General features: G+C 39.5%; 1 protein-coding gene across 3 annotated transcripts in view; it reads right to left on the bottom strand.

The window, feature by feature from the left end:
* CFAP95 (cilia and flagella associated protein 95) overlaps positions 1-26,103 on the bottom strand; it is a 158,884-nt gene that overhangs the window by 88,631 nt on the left and 44,150 nt on the right. Inside the window, exon 1 of one of the 3 annotated variants that reach the window (XM_015472489.3) lies at positions 15,183-15,422. The exons of 1 other annotated variant lie outside the window; for it this stretch is intronic. In XM_015472489.3, coding sequence (XP_015327975.1) covers positions 15,183-15,334 — 152 coding nt within the window. In that variant the 5' untranslated portion in view covers positions 15,335-15,422. 3 annotated transcript variants of the gene reach the window in all.

Raw genomic sequence — 26,103 nt, 5'->3', positions numbered from 1 at the left:
CCTAAATAAAATCCCTTATGATTATACAGTGGAAGTGACAAATAGATTTAAAGGATTAGATCTGATAGACAGAGTGCCTGAAGAAATATGGATGGAGGTTCCTGACATTGTACAGGAGGCAGGGATTAAGACCATCCCCAAGAAAAAGAAATGCAGAAAGGCAAAATAGCTGTCTGAGGAGGCCTTACAAATATCTGTGAAAAGAAGGGATGTGAAAAGCAAAGGAGAAAAGGAAAGATATACCCATTTGAATGCAGAGCACCAAAGAATAGCAAGGAGAGATAAGAAAGCCTTCCTCAGTGACCAGTGCAAAGAAACAGAGGAAAACAACAGAATGGGAAAGACTAGAGATCTCTTCAAGAAAATTAGAAATACCAAGGGAACATTTCATGCAAAGATGGGCTCAATAAAGGACAGAAATGGTATGGACCTAAACAGAAACAGAAGATATGAAGAAGAGGTGGCAAGAATACACAGAAGAACTGTACAAAAAAGATCTTCATGACCCAGATAACCATGAAGGTGTGGTCACTCATCTAGACCCACACATGCTGGAATGCAAAGCCAAGTGGGCCTGAGGATGCATCGCTATAAACACAGCTAGTGGAGGTGATAGAATTCCAGTTGAACTTTTTCAAATCCTGAAAGATAATAATGTTAAAATGTTGTAGTCAATATGCCTGCAACTTTGGAAAACTCAGCAGTGGCCACAGGACTGAAAACGGTCAGTTTTCATTCCAATCCCAAAGAAAGGCACTGCCAAAGAATGTTCAAACTACCACACAATTGCACTCATCTCACACTCTAGCAAGGTAATGCTCAAAATTCTCCAAGCCAGGCTTCAACAGTACATGAATCATGAACTTCCAGATGTTCAAGCTGGATTTAGAAGAGGCAGAGGAACTAGAGATCAAATTGCCAACATCCACTAGATCATCAAAAAAGCAAGAGAGTCCCAGAAAAGCATCTACTTCTGCTTTATTGACTATGCCAAAGCCTTTGACAGTGTGGATCACAACAAACTGTGGAAAATTCTTCAAGAGATGGGAATACCAGACCACGCAACCTGCTTCCTGAGAAATCTGTATGCAGGTCAAGAAGCAACAGTTAGAACTGGACATGGAACAACAGACTGGTTCCAAATTGGGAAAGGAGTACATCAATACTGTATATTTTCACCCTGCTTACTTCACTTATATGCAGAATGCATCATGTGAAATGCTGGGCTGGATGAAGCACAAGCTGGAATCAAGATTGCTGGGAGAAATACCAATAACCTCAGATACATAGATGACACCACCCTTATGGCAGAAAGTGAAGAAGAACTAAAGATCCTCTTGATGCAAGTGAAAGAGGAGAGTGAAAAAGTTGGCTTAAAGCTCAACATTCAGAAAACTAAGATCATGGCATCTGGTCCCATCACTTCATGGGAAATAGACGGGGAAACAGCGAAAACAGTGACAGACTATTTTTAGGGGCTCCAAAATCACTGCAGATGGTGACTGCAGCCATGAAATTAAAAGATGCTTGCTCCTTGGAAGAAAAGCTATGACCTACATAGACAGCATATTCAAAAGCAAAGACATTACTTTGCCTACAAAGGTCTGTCTAGTCAAAGCTACGGTTTTTCCAGTAGTCATGTATGGATGTGAGAGTTGGACCATAAAGAAAGCTGAGTGCCAAAGAACTGATGCTTTTGAACTATGGCATTGGAGAAAACTCTTGAGAGTCCCTTGGACTGCAAGGAGATCAAACCAGTCAATCCAAAAGGTTTGATTCAATCAATCCTGAATATTCATTGGAAGGATTGATACTAAAGCTGAAACTCCAATACTTTGACCACCTGATGCAAAGAACTGACGCATTGGAAAAGACCCTGGTGTTGGAAAATATTGAAGGCAGGAGGAGAAGGGGACGACAGAGAATTAGATGGTTGGATGGCATCACTGACTCAATGGACATGAGTGAGCAAGCTCCGGGTGTTGGTAATGGACAGGGAAGCCTGGCGTGCTGCAGTCCATGGGGTCACAGAGTTGAACACAACTGAGCAACTGAAATTAACTAATATAAAAATGTACACATATTTTCAAACACTGTAGGGGAAGGACAAGTAATTCCTTCACTTTGAAAACTAAAATAATGGGCCATCTTTAGTTATCCATGTGGATCCTAGGAGCTAGGACAACCTGCTCTAGAAAACTTTCCCTGGTCCAACAGGCCTAAGTGCTCCTCTTAGATGTCTCCAGAGCACTCTGCTTACTCCAGTCCTAGCAAGTATTACAGTACATAGTAATTGCCCAGCAAGACCCCTCTGAGGGTAATGTTATTTATTATAGGTCTTATTACTGTCTCACAGTAATCTTGACCTCCTAAGGGCAGGGAGAATGTCTTATTCACTGTCAAATCTGAAACCCAGTTGATGCCATTCATAAGAGATCTCTTTATTTAGAAAAAAACATTGTTTGTTTTTTTTTGGAGGGGGTAGGGGTTATTTGGTATTTTGCTTTTTGTTTTCAAAAGCTCATTTCATGCTTCTGGGTCCTGGCGGAACAGCTCAGTGTTTTCCCAAGTGTTTTAAAAATTGTGACAAGTGATTCATAAATTTTAATTTCAAAATATTCTTCCTACCACTTTCTACAAAAGGAAGATAAATTCTTTGCAATAAATAAATTAAATTACATTAATTCTTCCATTTGATTGAACTTGGAACTATCTGATTGAGGATCTAACATCTCAACAAAGAAACATAATTTTTTTGTGAATTAATTACCTTTGTTAATGCATCAAAACTTAGTGTGATAAAAATAAAGAAAACACTTAGTGTGACTAATATCAATTAAAATGTAATTGTATTTCAAAATTAAATATTATAAACAGTAATAGAAGATGTGTCTATTAAAAGCAGCAATATAATACTCAAATTTATTCATAAATATTTCAAAACACCACAAAATGTTTTGTTCACCAAATCTCTACACAAGATTTTTATTTTCTATCTGTGATATCTAAGGTCAATTTTTTAAAATTATTTTTTTAAAGATTCAGTTTTTTTTTTAATTTATCTTTGGCTGTGCTGGGTCTTTATTGCTTTATTACTATGTGCAGGCTTACTCTAGTTGTGAGGAGCAGAGGCTACTCTTCGCTGAGGTTCTCAGGCTTCTCATTGTGCTGGTTCCTCTTGTTGTGAAGCATGGGCTTTAGGCACATGGGCTTCAGTAGTTGCAACTCCTGGGCTCTAGTGAGCTGGCTCAGTAGTAGTGGCACACAGGCTTAGTTACTTCACAGTGTGTGGGATCTTCCTGGACCAGGGATTGAACTCATGTCACTTGCATTGGCAGGCAGATTCTTAACCACTGGACCACCAGGAAAAGTCCCTAAGGTCAATTTTTGAAAACTGCATGTATGGGTGCCAGTTGGGTGGGTGAGTGGGGAAATTTAAAGTCGAAATAATAGCTAATGTAGGAAATCATCAATATATTCAGTTCTCTTCAGTTGCTCAGTCATGTCCGACTCTTTGCGATCCCATGGACTGCAGCACACCAAGCTTCCCTGTCCATTACCAACCCCCAGAGCTTTCTCAAATTCATGTCCATTGAGTCAATGATGCCATCCAACCATCTCATTCTCTGCTGTCCCCTTCTCCTCCTGCCTTCAATTTTTTCCAGCATCAGTGTCTTTTCCAATGAGTCAGTTCTTCGGATCAGGTGGCCAAAGTATTGGAATTTCAGCTTCAGCATCAGTCCTTCCAATGAATATTCAGGACTGATTTCCTTTAAGATGGACTAGTTGGATCTCCTTGCATTTCAAGGGGCTTTCAAGATTCTTCTCCAACACCATATTTCAAAAGCATCAATTCTTTGGCGCTCAGCTTTCTTTATGGTCCAACTCTCACATCCATACATGACTACTGGAAAAAACCATAGCTTTGACTAGACAGACCTTTGTTGGCAAAGTAACGTCTCTGCTTTTGAATATGCTGTCTATGTTGGTCATAGCTTTTCTTCCAAGGAGCAAGCATCTTTTAATTTCATGGCTGCAGTCACCATCTGCAGTGATTTTGGAGCCCCTAAAAATAGTCTGTCACTGTTTCCACTGTTTCCCCGTCTATTTCCCATGAAGTGACAGGACCGGATACCATGATCTTAGTTTTCTGAATGTTGAGCTTTAAGCCAACTTTTTCACTCTTCTCTTTCATCAAGAGGCTCTTTAGTTCCTCTTCACTTTCTGCCATAAGGGTGGTGTCATCTATGTATCTGAGGTTATTGATATTTCTCCCGGCAATCTTGATTCCAGCTTGTGCTTCATCCAGCCCAGCATTTCATATGATGCATTCTGCATATAAGTGAAATAAGCAGGGTGAAAATATACAGCATTGATGTACTCCTTTCCCAATTTGGAACCAGTCTGTTGTTCCATGTCCAGTTCTAACTGTTGCTTCTTGACCTGCATACAGATTTCTCAGGAAGCAGGTTGCGTGGTCTGGTATTCCCATCTCTTGAAGAATTTTCCACAGTTTGTTGTGATCCACACTGTCAAAGGCTTTGGCATAGTCAATAAAGCAGAAGTAGATGCTTTTCTGGGACTCTCTTGCTTTTTTGATGATCTAGTGGATGTTGGCAATTTGATCTCTAGTTCCTCTGCCTCTTCTAAATCCAGCTTGAACATCTGGAAGTTCATGATTCATGTACTGTTGAAGCCTGGCTTGGAGAATTTTGAGCATTACCTTGCTAGAGTGTGAGATGAGTGCAATTGTGTGGTAGTTTGAACATTCTTTGGCAGTGCCTTTCTTTGGGATTGGAATGAAAACTGACCGTTTTCAGTCCTGTGGCCACTGCTGAGTTTTCCAAAGTTGCTGGCATATTGAGTGCAGCACTTCCACAGCATCATTTTTTAGGATTTGAAATAGCTCAACTGAAATCCCATCACCTCCATTAACATCAATATATTAATGGATTATATTTTAAACTTGTGTTATAAATTTGGGTATTTGGAATTTAGAATTCATTCTCCACTGCAGTAACTTTCTATAGGATATAGTATTATATCATATAAATATCTACAAGATAGGAATGGACATAGTAGATATCTATGGGATTATTGGGCTTCCCTGTTGGCTCAGATGGTAAAGAATCTGCTTGCAATGCAGGAGACTCAGGTTTGACACAGGTGTGTGGGGAAGATCCTCTGGAGAGGGAAATGGCTACCTACTTCAGTATTCTTCTCTGGAGAAGAATACTGGAGAAATTTTCTCTCTGGAGAAAACCAGGGACAGAGGAGCTTGGTAGGCCACAGTCCACAGGGTCATAAAGAGGCAGATATGACTGAGCAACTAAGCATACATAGGATTATCAGCCTAGCACTTCTCCTTTCTCCTGGGAATGTCCATTGTGCCCTATGGCTATTGGTGAGCTGCCATTTTCTACCTAACCTTGACCAGTCAGATGACCCCAAACAGATACTTGGCCCAATAATGGACATCTGACCTGAAATTTTAAAATTCAGAACTTAAGATATCTTAAAACCAGCTTTTTTGTTGGTTGAAGATCTAAGTTATAGATTACAGAACCATAGCAGTCATGTTTCTCATAGTCTTCAGTGATACAATGAGGGTAAACAAAGAGGAGGAGAGAGCAGAAGTGAAGCAAGACCTGGAGGCAGTAGCATCCCTTACATCTGTTTTCCTGAGGTTGAGCTGCATCCCTGCACTTTTTATCTAGTGATCAACCATTCTATGAATATCATGACCTAATTCATTTCCTTCCTTCCTTACGCTAGTGCAAGCTGAGTATTTGTCAACTGCAGTCAAAAGAAGTCTGATCAGTACACAGAAAATAGTACTGATGAGGTGGCTTCTCAGGCCAACTCAGAGAAGTTTATCAAACAGTGCTCGTTCTAGTGCTATTGAAAACCTTGAGCTCTGAGCCTGGGTATCCTGGGGTCCATAAGATTGAACCTCTCCTTATCAAAATATCACTAAGCCCCACCTTCTTCTTACCTCCTCCCTCACACCCTACACATCCTTACCTAGAAAAGGACCATCATTAAGGGAAAGAAAGCTGGTGAAAAAGCACATGTGACTCTCTGTGAGGAAGAGTGCAGCAGCATTATGACAAGGCTCTGGTGACTCCTGCAGCCCAGGAGAGAGATGGTCCCAAGAACAGGAGGGAGTTGGCTCTGGCAGAGGTACTTGTATACAGCAATGATCTTTTCTAATCCAAGTGCACCCACATGAGGAAATGCCTGTCCTATAATATCTGCCCTACAGGTCAAGGGTTCATCTTGCAAGTAAAACTGTTTTATTTTGGCCATCAGGTAAATTAAGCAAAACCTCACACAAAGGTCAAGGTACAATTTTATAACCACCGGTTTTCAGAAAATAATTTGGTTGGGATTTCACAAAGAGAGAATAGCACTGAAAGAAAAATACAGTCCAGACAAAAGGATGCAGAATGTCCTGCATCGTCCTGAAAAATAGAAAATAAGATGTTTCCCTCCCCAAAACTACTACATTCAAAAGCATTTGTGGGTATGTGCGTATGTTGAGGAATAAGTATGTAGCACTAAGATTAAAAATAACCATCGCGTAGGACCTACCATTATAGAACACAGACAAGAATGAAAGGGTGGTTAAACTAAAGGAATGTGAATAGCATCATCCTTTTTATCCAATATAAACTGGCAATTAAAAAGATATTTTTAAAAGATTCATAATAAACCATGAAGAATGACTCAGACTATGAAAGAGATGAAGTATTGTGTTTAAATTCTGATCATTTAGAGAATGTTTGCTCCAAGGGAAAAGCTGTAGAAAGTGATATCAAATTTTTTAAAGTACTTTTACTTTATTCTTACTGTGAAAATAATATACATTCATTATGGAAAATGTAAAAGTGGCAAATAGGAAAAAAGTAAAGGACAAATAATCCATAAATCCACCATCCAGTAATAAAATATCTTGTGTTGCATAGTAAATATCTTTCAGCCTCTTTCCAATGCATATAGACATATATTTTTAACAAAAGACTTTATTACATGCTGTTTCTTTTTTTACTTAAAATGAGATTATATTTTAAAATATTAACATTTTTCTTTGCTTAACTCTTTAAAATAATCTTTGTTCTAATAAATTAGAGGCATCCACATTCGCACTGGGAAGATCTAGGACTGTTTTGAATACTAAGAAAAATAAAGTGTTGGTGATTAACTTCTGAATAACAATAAATTCCTTTAGTCCTGCTGCTGCTGCTGTTTAGTCACTAAATTGTGTCCAACTCTTTGTGATTCCATGGACTGTAGCCTGCCAGGCTCCTCTGTACATGGGATTTCCCAGGCAAGAATACTGGAGTGGGTTGCCATTCCCTTCTCCAGGGGACTTTCCCAACCCAGGGATTGAACCCGCATCTCCTGTTTGGCAGGCAGATTCTTTACCACTGAGCCACCTGGGAAGCCCTCTTTAGTCCTGGGTCAGATGCTTTTATTGAAAGTCAGGAGCTGTTAAGAAATAAAAGGGCTAAATTTCTTAAACTTTGAGAGTCAGTGGGCCAGCTACAGGACCACTATGTTCTGGGTATCCCTACCACAGTGGCTACTACCAGCCTAAGTTAGGGTACAGGGGAGGATGAGCTGACATGGGGATCTATAGTGCTAAGGAGAGCCAAAATAGAAATGAGTCTGTAAGCAGAACCCTCAGGTCTTCAACGAACCCAGTGGATTAGTCAAAAATTCACCAGTAGCAAGGACAGAAGTTGGAATAAGAATGAGGTGAGCAAGAACAAGGATCCACATGTAGATCTGGGAGACTCACTCCCCCATAACCAAAATACCGTATAACTTCAGTCCCTCATGCAGGAAAAGGAGAGGGTGGAGGAGGTAGGACTCAGAAGAGTGGGAACTGTTCCGAAAGAGACTATTTTAATCTAAAACAAACTGTTTAAACTCAGAGATAGAGAAATCCTTAAATTGGTATGTTTGAATTTTTCTCTAGTAACCAACAGTTGAAAAACCTTAAGGATCAGTTTTAGAAAACAAATTTTATATATGTATCTGACTTACATGAAAATTTCTAATTCTTCCACTGACTAGATAGTAAATATATTTCCACGTCATTGATCTACTATCAGTTCAGTTCAGTCGCTCAGTCATGTAAGACTCTTTGCGACCCAATGAATTGCAGCACACCAGGCCTCCCTGTCCATCACCAACTCCCGGAGTTCACCCAAACTCTTGTCCATCGAGTTGGTGATGCCATCCAGACATCTCACCCTCTGTCGTCCCCTTCTCCTCCTGCCCCCAATCCCTCCCAGCATCAGAGTCTTTTCCAATGAGTCAACTCTTCGCATGAGGTGGCCAAAGTATTGGAGTTTCAGCTTTAGCATCAGTCCTTCCAAAGAACACCCAGGACTGATCTCCTTTAGAATGGACTGGCTGGATCTCCTTGCAGTCCAAGGGACTTTCAAGAATTTTCTCCAACACCACAGTTCAAAAGCATCAATTCTTTGGCGCTCAGCTTTCTTCACAGTCCAACTTTAACATCCATACATGACCACAGGAAAAACCAAAGCCTTGACTAGATGGACCTTTGTTGACAAAGTAATGTCTCTGCTTTTGAATATGCTATCTAGGTTGGTCATAACTTTCCTTCCAAGGAGTAAGTGTCTTTTAATTTCATGGCTGCAGTCACCATCTGCAGTGATTTTGGAGCCCCCAAAAATAAAGTCTGACACTGTTTCCACTGTTTCCCCATCTATACTACCACATCATCTTAAATGGTCACACAGTATTATAACTTGAAATGTTTTTTAAAGCCCGAGTTAAGACACAACTACTGAGCTTGTGCTGTGCACTCTAGAATCTGTGCCCTACAACAAGAGAAGCCCATGTATTGCAACTAGAGATGTCCTTGCACCACCACAAGAGAAGGCCCACACCCTGCAGTGAAGACCCAGCACAGCCAAATTTTTTTTTAAGTATGAGTTAAGAAATTAGAATGCCTCTTTAAAATGTGACTATCCTTTGTCCCTATACTAACTAAGAATTTCCTAACTACCTGTTATTCATGTACCTGTCATTACCAGTACATTCCTGGTAATTCGTGTACTACATCTAGGAAGAGTACATGTTTAGCTCCCATTTTAAAATTCTTTACCATTCTAATCAAAGCCTAATGCTTTATAATCCTCTAATCTTACCTCTACAGAGGTGACCAAACATGCTTCAGTGTCATCCTGCTGTATCAGGATCAGGGCTGTGCATGTGCAGAAACACAGATGGACTTAGAGATTTATTACGCCAAACCAATTAAGTCAGGAAGACAAAGATAAAAACCACATAATATCACTTATATGTGGAATCTAAAATAGGACACAAATGAACATTTCTACGAAACAGACTCACAGGGTACAGACTTGTGGTTGCCAAGGGGGAGGGTGCTGGGGGGAAGGAAGGATTGGGAATTTGGGATTAGTCAGATGCAAACTATTATATACAAGATAGACAACCAAAAAGGTCCTATTGTATAGCACAGGGAACTATATTCAATATCATGTAATAAATCATAATGGAAAAGAATTTGAAAAAAATATATATGTAAAACTGAGTCACTTTTCTGTATAGCAGAAATTAACACAATATTGTAAATCAACTATATATAATTTAATTTAAAAAATGTTTTAAGGGTCAGGACTGTGAAAATCAGCTCTGGGTTTATATGGATCTGCATTATCCTGTAGTCCTTTACCTTAGGGTCTTTTTAAAATATAAAATAGAGGCCCCAGCCTGCAATGCCTTTTGTATTTGTGTGTGTGTCCTTTCTATCTGCTCATTTGTTCATTTCTTTGATAAACATTATTTGAGCACCAACTGTGTTCTTATAATTTACCCTGAGGCTTGCTCTTCTCACTTCTCATTACTGACCAAAAAAGCTCTTTAAATTCTCTTCTCTTTGCTCGCCATATAACCAAACATTTAAAATGCACAAAAAGTTAAAAACTTTTGACTGAGGGTCTAAGTTGTTAAAGTAGAAGAATGGAGGCTTGCTGGAAGGGGAAGCATTTATGGATTTCAACAGAGGCAGGCTGCAACATGACATTACTAAAGAGCTTGCTTTATTTTCTTTGCCTTTTTATCTTGAGTGTGTGCTGGAGATATGAGAAGATGGGATTGATGGATAAAGAAGATCTGTTTAAGACTTCCAGGTTAGTCCACGAGAAAACTGCTGATTAAATGTAAGAACATACAGCACATTAGAAAAGTCATCTCTATTTTCTAATAAACATACTAATGATATCCTAGTGCCTTGAAACTGGATTCTCCTCTAAATGTGAAGTACCTTGAATTCATATGAACTCCTTGTTCAAACAGCACAATAGAATATAAGTCTGAAGAGCATCATAGAAAGTTCTTTAATTTCTTTCCCCCACCCAAATGGTTTTCTGTAAAAAAATTTAAAACTATCAAGTTCCCTACCCTACAATTATCACCACATTTTAATTTTTCTTCCTTTTTCCCCTTTCTCTTTCTGTTTTCTTCCTATAATGGGGGTGATGAGGCAGGAGAGTAAAATACCCAAGCTCTTTAATTTAGGACTCAGGCAGGAGAGAGAAGTAATTGAAATTAAAAATATATAAAATTAACCTGAGTGAGTCCTTAAAACTCTTTAAATGTCACCATGGAGACCAGAGCATGGACTGTCTCCATGGAGACTTGAGTGAATTTTTTTGGCTCATCACTTACTGCTGCTGCTGCTGCTAAATTGTGTCAGTCCTGTCCAACTCCGTGTGACCCCATAGATGGCAGCCCACCAGGCTCCTCTGTCCCTGGGATTCTCCATGCAAGAATACTGGAGTGGGTTGCCATTTCCTTCTCCAATGCATGAAAGTGAAAAGTGAAAGTGAAGTCGCTCAGTCGCGACCGACTCTTCACGACCCCATGGAATGTAGCCCACCAGGCTCCTCTGGCCATGGGATTCTCCAGGCAAGAGTACTGGAGTGGGTTGCCATTGCCTTCTTCCATCACTTACTACCAGATGTCAATTTGGCCAAGGAAAAAGAGATAAGTGTAATAAATAAATAAATAAGAACTAGCCTCACACTAGAGAATTTATTAAGGGCAAATCTAGTTGTCCTGGTTCTTAGTATTCAATTATTCCAATGAGTGGGAAGATATCCCAAGAGAAAACTTCCCCTCAACTCATAATTTCCAATGGAAACATCTGATGATATAGCTCCATAAATGCTACAGGAATGAAGAGAGAAAGATAGTTTCTAGAAAAAATTCAGAAGCATCAAGGTATAATGCAAGTGATATGTCTCTCTATTCACCACTCCAACTGCAAGAAGACAAGGCTCCTATACAATTTCTCATCCAGTAATGGACCAGAAACACTTTTACCAGCCATTCTGGGTATTTCAGCTTATCATGTCTATTATACACAACTCTTTTTAATGTGTAGTGAAGTCAAACAGACTTGCATTACATTCTGCATAAAGAGGAACACAGGAATCACTTAAATGTTTATTAAGAGGTACCTCAGAATTTCTCCCAGTTAGATTATATTTTGCAAACCTATAGGCACAGTCCCTTAGTTGATCAACTACTCAATTGAGAGGCCACAAAATGATTCTTTTATTTTATATTTTATTTTATGCCACACCATGAAACATGCAGAATCTCAGTTCCCTGACCAGAGATTAAACCTATGGCCCCTGCAGTGGAAGCATGGAGTCTTAACCACTGAACCACTATTGCTGCTGCTGCTGCTGCTGCTGCTGCTAAGTCACTTCAGTTGTGTCTGACTCTGTGCAACCCCATAGATGGCAGCCCATCAGGCTCCACCGTCCCTGGGATTCTCCAGGCAAGAACACTGGAGTGGGGTGCCATTGCCTTCTCTGGAGCCACTATTGACATACCCTCAAATGGTGTATTTTAGATAGTAGGTGTTCATCAATTAATCACTAACATAAGGTTAAAATCCAATAAAAGTCTTTTAAAAATTCAATAAAAGTTTTAATATATAACAAAATAAGTCAAAAGAAAGCAAACAGTGATGACCAGAATACATAAAAACAAAATGGTCAATGACATTTATTCATCTAGAAATTTATACAATTTGAACTTTATATAGTTTTTTTTTTTAGGACAGATCTTGGTGAATGGATGTGGAAGGAAAACAAGGATGCCAGCAGCACAGCCAGCTCAGAGAAATGCAAGTGTTTCTCAGATTTGATAATTGATTCTCATTATTTGAGGCTGTTATGTTCTAAAAAGTCACAAACAATTAGAAAATACCGAATCATTGTTCTTAGGGGAAATACAGGATTAGGTTCCTATGAGCTTCAGGTCACATTTTCATCAACTAATCAATACGTGACCTGGTTTTATGTGTGTCCCTGTTTAAACACATCTTGTTTAATATATATTGTTGACTCACTAACATTGAAATTACAGCCAATAGCATTGTAACTCAAGTCCAAATGAAGTTTATGTAACACACATACTTTCTTCATGAGGCACATAACAGCCTTCTTGCACTTAGGAACACTAGACAGCACTTCAACACTATGTTTGGGGGCCACCTGAACAATGATATCAGCAACAAAATGTACGAAAATGCAAAAAACATGGCACTAAGTAGACTGTGAAAAGAATACTTGTTTACAGGAAGAGGAGCTAAAACAAGAAGGCAGAGTGTCTGACATCAACTAAGACTATGTGTGTGGGATGATTCAAATTTTTTGCCTCTCAGCACATGTCCGTAAATGACCATGAAAGCACTGCAAGTAATGACTGGGGTTACATATAAATTTTTGCAAGGAATTTGCAAACACAGAATCTACAAGGAATGAGATCAACTGTATTTACCAACTATAGAGAACCTCTTCTATTTCCCTCTGACACTGCTTCTTCCTATTACATTGCTCTTGTCTATTCTCTTTTGTGTACCTATGGAACCCCTATTCTTCCTTCTAAACCTTGCTCAGAAAACCATATGCACACTAACCACCCACTCCTATTATATTTGTCTCTTACACTCATCTCTATTTTGCACAAATTCAATTATACTGAATTTACTGACACTCTACTTTATTGGCCAATGAAATTCATTGAGGTCAATGATCATGTCCTAATACATGTATATACTCTTTACTGTGTTTACCTGCTAGGCTATCTGTCAAAAGATGCTTCACATATAATACCTTGTTTAATCTTATAATAATACTATCAACCCCATTTTGCAGTTGCAGAAACAGAGGCCTAGAACAGTCATGTCACTTACCATATCACAAGCTGCAGAACTGGTATTGAAACCTAAAATCCAAGCTTTTAATCATTATATTATGCTAAATAAATATTAGTTACTATGTATGATTGACTCCTTAATATGCACAGGCATGGTATTAAATGCTTTATATAAATTATTTCATTGAACCACTTTATCCATCTCTATCTCCAACACATAGCAAAGTCCATGACACAAAAATATTTGTTGGGTTGAATTTATTTCTTCCTGCTCCCAAATCTTCTTTCTAAAACCAACAACATGAGAACTCTCTACAGTTCCAGTAGTGATCAGAATTACTTTCAGTTACACCACCCTTTTCTCCCACCAAGATCCTCATTCTCTTTCTCATACATGTTTTTCTGTGTTTTGTTACTGATGTCTGTGATGACCACAAGGAAAATCTTGAAAGCAAAAGAGGTACAGAAGGGAGCAGAAGCACTGTCCACTTGAAAAATGTCTTTCTCCTTAACAATTTCTGGCAGTGACTTACATTATGACCTAAATCCTTATGGAGTAACAAAATCATGGAAGAGTTAAGTATTTTGCTTGAGGCCTGTGGGGTAACCCCTCTTATGAGGCTAAAGAGGATTTTTCTACTTCCCAGTGTAGGTTTTAATTTCAAATTAATATAACCTGTCATAGTGAGTTCAAAGTAGGCAAAGAGTTGGTTTTAGGGATAAGAAGTAAAACTAAGGGAGAGGGCTCATGGGAAAGGGAGTAGACAATAGAAAATTTGCAAGACAGAAACAACAGGAGTCACATACATTACATGAATGAAGGGATCAAGGAGAATTTAGCCCTGGGCTAGAGTCAAAATTATTTTCTTTCAAAAGTGAAAGTATAAAGAGGACAAGATATGAAATTTCATTTCAGATCTTCCTCTTACCCAGAATATTCTAAATAATCCAAAAACAATAATTCTCAACAATACAGCCAGGAAAATTGACCCAAAGGACAGAATTCTAAATGCTCTAAAAAGGCCTCATTTTTTCTCCCAATTATATGTGTCATGTTTTTGCTACTGGGCACTGTCATATTTAATAAATAGCAGAATCTCTAAGTGAATTCCAAGCCCAAAACTTAATGCAGGGAAGTAAATGTTTGCTGAGGTCAGGCAAGAAGTCAAAAGTACCAGAGAAAGGGGTAGACTCATCTTAAACAGTAGCCAGTGTTCAACTCTCCAGTACATTCATAGTTGCCAGAAAAAATAAAACTCTTTGTTGCCAAGGCTTTCAGCTTTTCAAAAGAAGACACAATCCTCTATTTCCATGTGAAATCTCCTGGTTTTAAATGTCGTCAATTATTTTAAAAGAAAAAATGTAAACACAGTGCATGTCAAATAAACTATGTTTGCTGGTTTACCCAGTGGGGGACACAGGGAATTTTAGGGACCTCTTTCAAATCATTCATTGTGTTTCACTGCCCCCAAGAAATGGCAGTCCTGAGGCCATCCTCTGAACAGACATCTCCTCCTGTGCCTTGGTCCCCTAACAGACTCTGCCACGATTCCCTGGCCTCTGCAGATACCCTCCACCTCCACTCTCTGTGTGGGTGATCTGTGACCTCTGGCAGACAGGGTCTGGTGGCAGCAGGTCTCCGTGTGTACTAGGGAGCTGTTCTTGGAGTCCTCTTCTATCTCTCGTCTGCCCTGCCCAAACTTTCAATCCTACACTCTCCATTTCTCCTTTGAAGATCTGTTTCCCTTTGTTTTTCCTCCTGATTACTCTCTCTTGAATGATGTTTTTCTTTATCTGCTCTTTTCCTCTTTTCTTATTCTTTCCTGTTTATTTCATGCTCTTCACCCTCGTCCTCTGTCTCTTACTCTCCTTTTCTCCCCCGTCCCCCATCCCTTCCCTTCTTCTCCATCTCCCAGCACCTAAGAATCCGAAGAGAGCTCGCTCACCAGGAATACACCAATACTGGCTTCGAGTATTTCTTGTGATGGGAGCGGAGGGTTAAGGAGCCTTTGCGCTCCATTAAGTCCGTGGGTCCGAGTTCCAACCAGTATTGTCCATGGCTGCACCATTCCTGGCAGGAACTGTCAGAGCTATCCATGGCGGCCCTCCTGACTCAGACCTCGAAGGATTTCTCTCTGAACCTATCCTGTTCTCTGTGTTGACACAGTCCAAGATTCCGCGTCTCTCATCTCCTAAGCAACCTGGAGCGAGGTCAATGGAGGGGCGGAGTCAATGGAAGGGCGGGGCCAATAGAGAGGCCGATCCCTCAAACTTAACAGTCCTGGTTTCCTAGACAGTGTACGCAATTACTGATTAGGAATAAACTACACTCCCCAGAGTGCAGTGAGAGGAGTGAGCAGACTACCTACAGCTTGGGAGGGACAACTGCATCCTGGGATATGTAGTTTCACCCTCCTAACAGCCTACCCCTTAGAGTGCACGGAGTTAAGCAGGAGCGCTGGGTCAGTTAAGGCCTAAGTGGACCTGAACCCCGGGCTGGTCTGTTCTGGCTGTCCTTGGGGAAGTTTCTCTTTACCATTAATCATCTGTTGCCACCACACCTTCTGCTTACAAGTTACATAAATTTGACTAAAAGGGAGCTAGAGAACACCCCTCAAACCATAAAATATGTCTTTTCCATACAACTTTTCTGAGAAAGAGCCTTAGGCTTCAATAAATTCCAGAAGTTTCTTATTGTAAGAAGACCACATTACACAAGCTTAAAAACACAAGAGATATTTCGCATTACAAATCGATTTTCTAGTTCGCAAAAGATTTATCATGGTATGCCTAATAGTGTTCTGGATTAGATTTCACAAATTTGAATACACACAACTACTAAGTGCTTTTCTGTGGCCTGCAGTGCCCAGTGTGGGCACCTGTGGTAGGTGTAGGCCCCTATTTTACTGACAGTCACGGTTAAACCACGTTTCTTAGAACCAAAAAAACAGCCCACTGTCACCTGCCTAGTGCTAGGAGAGCACTGATTGCTATTTTAGCCCTTTACTTCTTGAAGGAATGAAAAGAAAATTAGAAGTGTAAACAAGATCCATGCTAATCTCAATTCTGTCCAATCAAAGCATAGCACATTGCTGTTGCTCCAAAAATACTATTATCATATTACCATTTGGTTTATTTTATTTTACTTATGTTTAAAGTGTATTTGTTTTACTTATGCTTTAAGAGGTGGCAACATAATATATGTACATCCAACATGTCAGGTCTCTCTAGCCAATTTGACTGAGAGATGGAAGCTGCCCAGAGCCAAGTCTTTTTTCTTGTGCTGCAGAGATTTAAAAGCTCTTTAACACACCAACTAGCAATATACTACAAAAGCAAACAAAACAAGCATAATTCATTATTTTAGAGTTCCTTAAGCCAAACAGACAGCATTTTGAAATCTAAGAATTTGCTTTTTTGTTACACTCTTCCCCTTCATATCAACTTGATAAACTTTATTGTCTTGTGTCTACTAAATACTTTCCCAAGTCGAGATGTATGAGATTAACTCTCTGATACCCTCAAGTTCAGACATAATCTATTCTCTTTGCATACAGCAGTACATTTCATAGAATTTTCTGTTGCTAATTCCATCCTTACAGAACAGAATAATAGTTACAGTAATAGAACAGTATTTATTGCAGAGGGGGTTTTGTGAGAATTACATAAGATGGTAACTTTATTGAAAGCAGAAGGAACGGTGCCTAACACATGCTCAGTCCTCAATTAAATTTCAATTACTAATGTTATAACTACATACTAACTTTGTTCTTATCATTTTAGAAAAAATACTCTAAACTGCTTGTTGTTTTTGTAGAGTTTCCTAAGTATACTTCACTATTTTTCAAGCTTTGTCTATAAGGTGTATTTAATAAATATCTTTTCATCATATTTTAATACGAAATTTAATAGCTTGAGTCAGAAAAATGTTGGCAGATATTTTTATATATTGTTACCAATGATAACAATGGTTTTGTATTCATATGGAATCTTTTCAAGATCATTTAATAAGCTTTATTTTTTATAACTATGAAATCACTGATCTTTGACATACTTGAGTTATTCCTGTTTTCCTCAATCTTCATCAAACCAATGACGTGTAGGGCTTAATGCAAGACCTTCTATTATAGTAATCTCTTTTCAACATAATATCCTTGGAGTGAGAAAATTACAGCTCAGCTGGCTGAATCAGTACTTCTCTGTAAGATAAGTACAGGCAGACCAACTTGCGAAGTGGGAATCCCTTCATCTCAGCCTACTCCAGTGTATTTCTTTATTAGCTTTATCAGATCCATAAACAGGTTGCCAAGGAGACCTGACCAGAACAGTAAACCTAAAACAGATGTAATCCAGCCAGACGTAAATAACCACGGAGGTTAACCTCCTTACCATCTCCTTTCCTTTCTTTCTTAACAGTCTGCTCAATTCTTGGAAAAGCCCCTACTCAGCACCTTCCAAAGTCACCATCAACTTATCCTCTCCTAGTTCTTCTACCACGTGTCATGCAATTATTTGAGAGAAAAAATTTTAATTACACAAGAACATTAGTTTGTACTATCTTCATGATGAGTCTAGTTTAAATCTATTTAAAAACTTGTACTGAAATTGTATAATACTTAAAAGTTTGAAACAAATATTTATGTCCTAATTAAGGATTGCATAGAATTTTTTTAGTTCTCCAGAAATGAGGACCTCCCATCACCCACCATATACATATCTAGGGGCTCTCTTTCAAATATTTTGTATAAAAAATTTAGGATCAAAATGAATGAGAGGTGTCTGGTCCTCCCTGCTCCCGCTGTCCCCGCTATGTATCTCCTGTTCTCTCTCCCTTCTCTCCTTCGTTTCCTTTTGCCCACTTTTTCTCCCCTTATCCCTTCCTCTTCCATCACCACTCTTTATTTTCTTTCCTTCGTCCCTCTTCTTTCTCTCTTCCCACCTTTCCTCTCCCTGTTTCCTCTTCTTCTTCTTCTTCCTCCTGAGAAGTGGTATGGATTTTAGAGTCAAAAACTACTGCTGAGCCCTCAAGACATTTTGGTACAATTCAGTTACATGAAAAATATAAAAGGAAAATAGTATGACCTAGAAATCTGGGCCAAAATTTATTTGAATAAGTTCATATTTAAAGGAGTAATGCTAATGAAAGCTTCAATCTTCTTGCCTTTCCTTTAGCTATTCATAACTACCAACAGTCTTTTTAGAGGAATTTAATCTTGAATATGATTCTTCAGTGCTTCTAATTTGGATTGCAAACATATCAGGCATTGACCTGCTCTCAAGCCATTATTAACTAGTATTGATTAAGTCCTATCATGCAGCAGACATTATTTCTGGAACTCCTACTGTCAACATGGGGATTAATTTATTAAATATTCAATGTATAGTATTCTATAATTCAGCATTTCCCTTATTTTGATATATAATCCAGCCAATAAGTGAAATTCTTCAGTAGAGTTGCTCATAGATATCATGTTAAAACTTTAATGACCTGGGTTAGTAATGACATACTCTAACATAAATGTAGATTAGGGATTTCTTTAATATTCTACAAGTTGGATATCCTTAATTATTCAAAGACTGAATACCTATTTTCACAAATGATCTAAACCCTTAGTTTCTTCCATGTTTCTTCTGTGCCTCTTTGGTGTTTTGGCACCTTCACTGTTTATTAGCAGCAAGAATGAGATAATTTAGCTACCAGTTACTAGTTCTTATGTAAAAGTGGCACTGGAAATTAAGTTCAATATCTTTGTGACTTTCTTTGTTCCCTGTGGTCTTTAATCTAGATGAAGGAACATTTTCTCCCAGGGAAGAAGCTCAGAGGAAAGAAATTGGATTTGGGCTCCTTTCTGCTCCTGGTGGGAGAAGGCAACGGCAACCCACTCCAGTACTCTTGCCTGGAAAATCCTATGGACGGAGGGACGTGGTAGGCTGCAGTCCGTGGGGTTGCTAGGAGTCGGACATGACTGAGCAACTTCACTTTCACTTTTAACTTGCATGCATTGGAGAAGGAAATGGCAACCCACTCCAGTGTTCTTGCCTGGAGAATCCCAGGGACGGAGAGCCTGCTGGGCTGCCGTCTATGGGGTCGCACAGAGTTGGATATGACTGAAGCGACTTAGCAGCAGCAGCAGCTGCTCCTGGTGGTGGTAAACATTTTCCTATGTTCCTCATAAGTCCCACCCCCAGCTGCAGGATGAGCAGCCTGATAAGAAACTTGCAAAAGGGCTTCTCCCAGAGGGTCAAGTGTATGCACAAAGTTTCTAGTTGTTGAGTGAGCCAAGCACATAGCTGAGGATTCTGAGTCACCAGTCTGGGGAAAAGAAGGGGAGCTTAGGGCAGAAACTGGAAAACTTTCTGAACTTGTAGGGTCTTTCCCGGGGTTGCATGATTTCGAGTTTCCAGTGTTCAGTTGGCTTATGTCACTGTTTCCTCTGTTAATTAGGCTTATGACGCTGTTTCCTCTGTTAATTAAATCTCTTTCTATACCATGATGTATAGATTGCTTTAAGTAGGGAGGCTCAGGATATTTCAGAAGGATCATTTTCTAAACAGTCAAAAGTGAAAGTGTTCCTTGCTCAGTCCTATCTGACTCTTTGCCAGGAGGGGGCTAAAATCAAGTAACATTAAAAGATAATAATAAAGAAAATAAGGACTTAAGAGTAAGGATCTTTAAGACAGAGGGCTTGTTTACTTTTTTGCCACTATTCTATGACTAATTAGTATACTTCTTGAAATTTGGCCCATGGCTCAAGTTGGGAAAAAGAGTTGAAATGTTTCTTTTCACAGGAAGCTGGAAGTACTATTCAACAAATAGTGTCTGCCAGAAAAGGAGTGTTTTGGGGGTAAGCCCACCATGGAATTCTAGAGGAATTGGAGGTAGGGTCAGCTGTTTACTATTCCTTCACCTTAATAACTCCTCTCTTCCTCCTGGGTTCACTATGCAGCTCCTTTCCTTGTTAGGATTGAGGGTTGGAGGAGAGTTAAGGGGGAGGGGGTGGGAAGTAGCATCTTATTTGACTGCTCACCTCATAATTTCTGTCAAAGCCCTCTGGGTGGTTGATGCCTAAATGTTGGTCATAGGGAATTTTTGTAGGTTCCTCAAAGGCCCCCTTAGACTGCATTATTGCTAAGAGCAGATCATGTATCCTGATTATTTAGGTCATCTTACCCTTGCCCTCATACGTCTTGGGCAGAGTCCTTTGAAATCAGCCCATCCTCAGTTAATCTTTCCAGTGTTCATTCTTGTCCATGGAAAACAGCATGTTTGGTGCCCTCTAAATCCTGGAAGCACAAGCTGCTTCACAGGCTCTGCTACCATATAAAGCTCCAGAATGCCTCTAACCTGCAGATATTTCTAGGCTAGAAACTGAGCACTACTCACCAGGTCCTCCAAATCCCTGGGTGACATGTGAAGCTCTCTGAGAGAATTCTAAACCCTTCTCACTTGATAAAGGTGTTCTGCACTCAGTTCCTCTGTGGGAGTTGGGGAGCAGGGGAGAGCCCAGATCAACAAGCAATTCTCAGGATACCAGCTGGGCATCCTATAATTCAGCTCAATTCTGACACTATCTACCCAGAGATAGCATTGGATATCACGGTTAAGGGTTCAGCCCTACAAGACTGCCCCCCACTCACCAGTCACAAGTCCAGGTTATTACCTGTTCTTCTGACCAAACTGGCTATAAATCAGAGATTATATGCTCTCCTTGAGTTCAGTTAGATTGCTAGAATAGCTCACAGAACTCAGAAAACATTTTACTTACTAGAACATCAGTTTATTATAAAAGAATATAGCCTAGGAAGAGGCCAGTGGAAGAGAGGCAGAAGGCAAGGTACAGGAAAGGGCACTGGAGCTTTCATGCTCTCACCATGCGCGCTACTCTTCCCGAATCTCCAATGTTCGCCAATCCAGGAGCTCTCTGCACCCTGTTTTTTGGATTTGGGGGGAGGCTTCATTACATTGGTATGACTAACTAAATCACTGGTCATTGGTGACTGATTCAATTTCCTAGCCTGCTCCCTTCCCTGAAGGTTGAGGGTGGGACTAAGTTCCTACTCTTACTTTGCTGGTTCCCATGGCAACCTGCACTTAACTTCAGGTGAGGGCCAGAAGTCACCTTATTTACATAACAGGAGACACCTTTGTTGTTCTCCTTGCTTAGGAAATTCCAAGGATTTAGAAGGCAATAGCACCCCATTCCAGTACTCTTGCCTGGAAAATCCCATGGATGGAGGAGCCTGGTAGGCTGCAGTCCATGGGGTCTCGAAGAATCGGACATGACTGAGCGACTTCACTTTCACTTTTCACGTTCATGCATTGGAGAAGGAAATGGCAACCCGCTCCAGTGTTCTTGCCTGGAGAATCCCAGGGATGGGGGAGCCTGATGGGCTGCCGTCTATGGGGTCACACAGAGTCACGACTGAAGTGACTTAGCAGCAAAAGCTCATGATGGTGGGATCACTCACCTAGAGCCAGACTTCCTGGAATGTGAAGTCAAGTGGGCCTTAGAAAGCATCACTACGAACAAAGCTAGTGGAGGTGATGGAATTCCAGTTGAGCTATTCCAAATCCTGAAAGATGATGCCGGGAAAGTGCTGCACTCAATATGCCAGCAAATTTGGAAAACTCAGCAGTGGCCACAGGACTGGAAAAGGTCAGTTTTCATTCCAAGCCCAAAGAAAGGCAATGCCAAAGAATGCTCAAACTACCGCACAATTGCACTCATCTCACATGCTAGTAAAGTAATGCTCAAAATTCGCCAAGCCAGGCTTCAGCAATACGTGAACCGCGAACTTCCAGATGTTCAAGCTGGTTTTAGAAAAGGCAGAGGAACCAGAGATCAAATTGCCAATATTCCCTGGATCATGGAAAAAGCAAGAGAGTTCCAGAAAAACATCTATTTCTGCTTTATTGACTATGCCAAAGCCTTTGACTGTGTGGATCACAATAAACTGTGGAAAATTCTTCAAGAGATGGGAATACCAGACCACCTGACTGCCTCTTGAGAAACCTGTATGCAGGTCAGGAAGCAACATTTAGAACTGGACATGGAACAACAGACTGGTTCCAAATAGGAAAAGGAATATGTCAAGGCTGTATACTGCCACCCTGCTTATTTAACTTCTATGCAGAGTACAACATGAGAAACGCTGAGCTGGATGAAGCACAAGCTGGAATCAAGATTACACGGCGAAATATCAATAACCTCAGCTATGCAGATGACACCACCCTTATGGCAGAAAGTGAAGAGGAACTAAAAAGCCTCTTGATGAAAGTGAAAGAAGAGAGTGAAAAAGTTGGCTTAAAGCTCAACATTCAGAAAATGAAGATCATGGCATCCGGTCCCACCACTTCATGGGACATAGATGGGGAAACAGTGGAAACAGTGTCAGACTTTATTTTGGGGGGCTCCAAAATCACTGCAGATGGTGACTGCAGCTATGAAATTAAAAGACACTTACTCCTTGGAAGGAAAGTTATGACCAACCTAGATAGCATATTCAAAAGCAGAGACATTACTTTGCCAACAAAGGTCCGTCTAGTCAAGGCTATGGTTTTTCCAGTAGTCATGTATGGATGTGAGAGTTGGACTGTGAAGAAATCTGAGTGCCGAAGAATTGATGCTTTTGAACTGGTGGTGTTGGAGAAGACTCATGAGAGTCCCTTGGACTGCAAGGAGATCCAACCAGTCCATCCTAAAGGAGATCAGTCCTGGTTGTTCTCTGGAAGGACTGATGCTAAAGCTGAAACTCCAATACTTTGGCCACCTCATGCGAAGAGTTGGCTCATTGGAAAAGACTCTGATGCTGGGAGGGATTGGGGGCAGGAAGAGAAGGGGACGACAGAGGATGAGATGGCTGGATGGCATCACCAACTCTATGGACATGAGTTGGGGTTAACTTCCGGAGTTGGTGATAGACAGGGAGGCCTGGCGTGCTGCGATTCATGGGGTCGCAAAGAGTTGGACACAACTGAGCGACTGAACTGAACTCTGCACCAGGAACCAAGGACAAAGACCAAATATATATTTCTTACTATAAATCACAATATCATATTTGACTTGAATGGAAAGGGGAGAAGAGAAAACTATAGCATTATGCCAACTCTCTCCAAAAAAAATCCTCATTGCTGCTCTTCATCCCCTCCATCAGTCTGACCTTCATGTGTGTGTGTGTGTGTCTGTGTGTGTGTGTGTGTATGTGGATAGATAGATGATACATATTATTGTATCAACTTCTCTTTGAAAGTCTGTCACCTCTGCCCACAGCCCACCCTACATTCTCTGGCCAGAACTGATCACTCCCTCTTCTCTGTATTTGAAGTATCTTGAACACCTGTTTATGATGGTGCCTATCACACTGTAGATATGTTAATTTTTTATATGTTTATCTTCCCCACTAGAGTGACTTGAGGACACCATCATTTTGGCATCCCTAATGTGTGGCTTGAAACTCAACATTCAAAAAATTAAGATCATTGCATCCAGTCCCAACACTTCACAGCAAATAGATGGGGAAACAATGGAAACAGTGACAGACTTTATTTTCTTGAACTGAACTGAATGTGTGGCATAATGCCTGGAACCTGCATGGTAGTAGAGAAAAAACAAAGTCAGAATTCACTGGGTACTTTCTAGTTGTCATGTACTATACCAAGCATGTCAACATATATTATCTCATTTAATCATCATAGCAGCTTTATGAAGTTGCATCTATTTTATATGTACTACAAAGATGAAAAATAGGGCTTAGTTAATTTAATGGTGAATGGGATTGATTCCTTAATTTCTCTGTATGATTTCTCATTGTTAGTATATAGAAATGCAAATGATTTCTGTGTGTTGAGTTTGTATCCTGCAACTTTGCTAATTCACTGGTTAGCTCTAGTAATTTTCTGATACTATCTTTAGGGTTTTCTATGAACCGTATCACGTAATCTGCAAACAGTGAGAGCTTTAATTCTTTTCTGATCTGGATTCCTTTAATTTCTTTTTCTTCTCTGATTGCTGTAGCTAGCACTTCCAGAACTATGTTGAGTAATAGTGGCAAAAGTGGACTCCCTTGTCTTATTACTGATCTTAGGGGGAATGCTTTCAGTTTTTCACCACTGAGAATAATGTTTGCTGTAGGCTTATCATATATGGCCTTTACTATGTTGAAGAAGGTTCCTTCTATGCCCTTTTTTTGAAGCGTTTTAATCATAAATGTGTGTTGAAAGTTGTCAAAGGCTTTTTCTGCATCTATTGAGATGATCATATGGTTTTTATTCTTTCAATTTGTTAATATAGTGTATCACATTGATTGATTTGCATATATTGAAGAATCTTTGCATCCCTGGAATAAATCCAACTTGATCATGGTGTATGAGCTTTTTGATGTGTTACTGAAATCTGTTTGCTAAAATTTTGTTGAGGACTTTTGCATCTATGTTCATCAGTGATATTGGCCTGTAGTTTTCTTTTTCATGTTGTCTTTGTCTGGTTTTGGTATTAGGGTGATGGTGGCCTCATAGAATGAGTTTGGAAGTGTTCTTCCTCTACAATTTTTTTGAAAGAATTTCAAGAAGGATAGGCATTAGCTCTTCTCTAAATGTTTGATAGAATTCTCCTGTGAAGCCATCTGGTCCTGAGCTTTGGTTTTTTGGGATATTTTTGATCACAGCTTCAATTTCAGTGCTTGTAATTGGATGTTCATAATTTCTATTTCTTCCTGGTTCAGTCTTGGAAGATTGAACTTTTCTAAGAATCTGTCCACTTCTTCCAGGTTATCCATTTTACTGCCATATAGTTGTTCATAACAGTCTCTTATAATCCTTTGTATTTCTGCACTGTCTGTTGTAAACTCTCCTTTTTCATTTCTAATTTTGTTGATTTGATTCTTCTCTCTTTTTTTCTTGATGAGTCTGGCTAAAGGTTTGTCAATTTTGTTTATCTTCTCAAAGAACCAGCTTTGGTTTTATTAATCTTTACTACTGTTTCTGTCATTTATTTCTGCTCAGATCTTTATGATCTTTCCTTCTACTAATTTTGGGGTTTCTTTGTTATTCTTTTTCCAGTTGTTTTAGGTGTAAAGTTAGGTTGTCTATTCGATGTTTTTCTTCTTTCTTGAGGTAGGATTGTATTCCTATAAACTTCCCTCTTAGATCTGCTTTTGCTGCATCCCATAGGTTTTGAGTTGTCATGTTTTCATTGTCATTTGTTTCTAGAAATTTTTTTATTTCCCTTTTACAGGTTTCAGTAACCTGTTGGTTATTTAGAAATGTTTTGTTTAATCTCCATGTGTTTCTTACAGTTCTTTTTTCTCTTGAAATTGATATCTAGTCTCATAGCGTTGTGGTTGGAGAAGATGCTTGATATGATCTGAATTTTCTTAAATTTACTGAGGTTTGATTTATGACCCAAGATATGGTCTATCCTGGAGAATGTTTCATAGGCAGTTGAGAAGAAGGTGTATTTTTAGGCATTTGGATGGAATGTCCTGAAGATATCAATAAGATCCATCTCACCTAGTGTATCATTTAAGACTTGTGTTTCCTTATTAATTTTCTGTTTGGATGATCTGTCCATTGGTGTGAATGGGGTGTAAAGTCTCCTACTATTACTGTGTTACTTTCAATTTCTCCTTTTATGTCTGTTAGTGTTTGTCTTATGTATTGAGGTGTTCCTATGTTGGGTGCATAGATATTGACAATTGTTATGTCTTCCTCTTAGACTGATCCCTTGATCATCATGTAGTGTTCTTCCTTATTTCTTGTAATCTTCTTTATTTTAAGGTCTATTTTCTCTGATATGAGGATTGCCACTCCAGCTTTCTTTTGCTTCCCATTTACATGGAATATATTTTTCTTTCCTCTCACTTTTCAGT

Source organism: Bos taurus, chromosome 8 (assembly GCF_002263795.3).
Source record: "Bos taurus isolate L1 Dominette 01449 registration number 42190680 breed Hereford chromosome 8, ARS-UCD2.0, whole genome shotgun sequence".
Classification (NCBI taxonomy): Eukaryota; Metazoa; Chordata; class Mammalia; order Artiodactyla; family Bovidae; genus Bos; species Bos taurus.
This window is presented reverse-complemented; position numbering and strand designations above follow the sequence as displayed.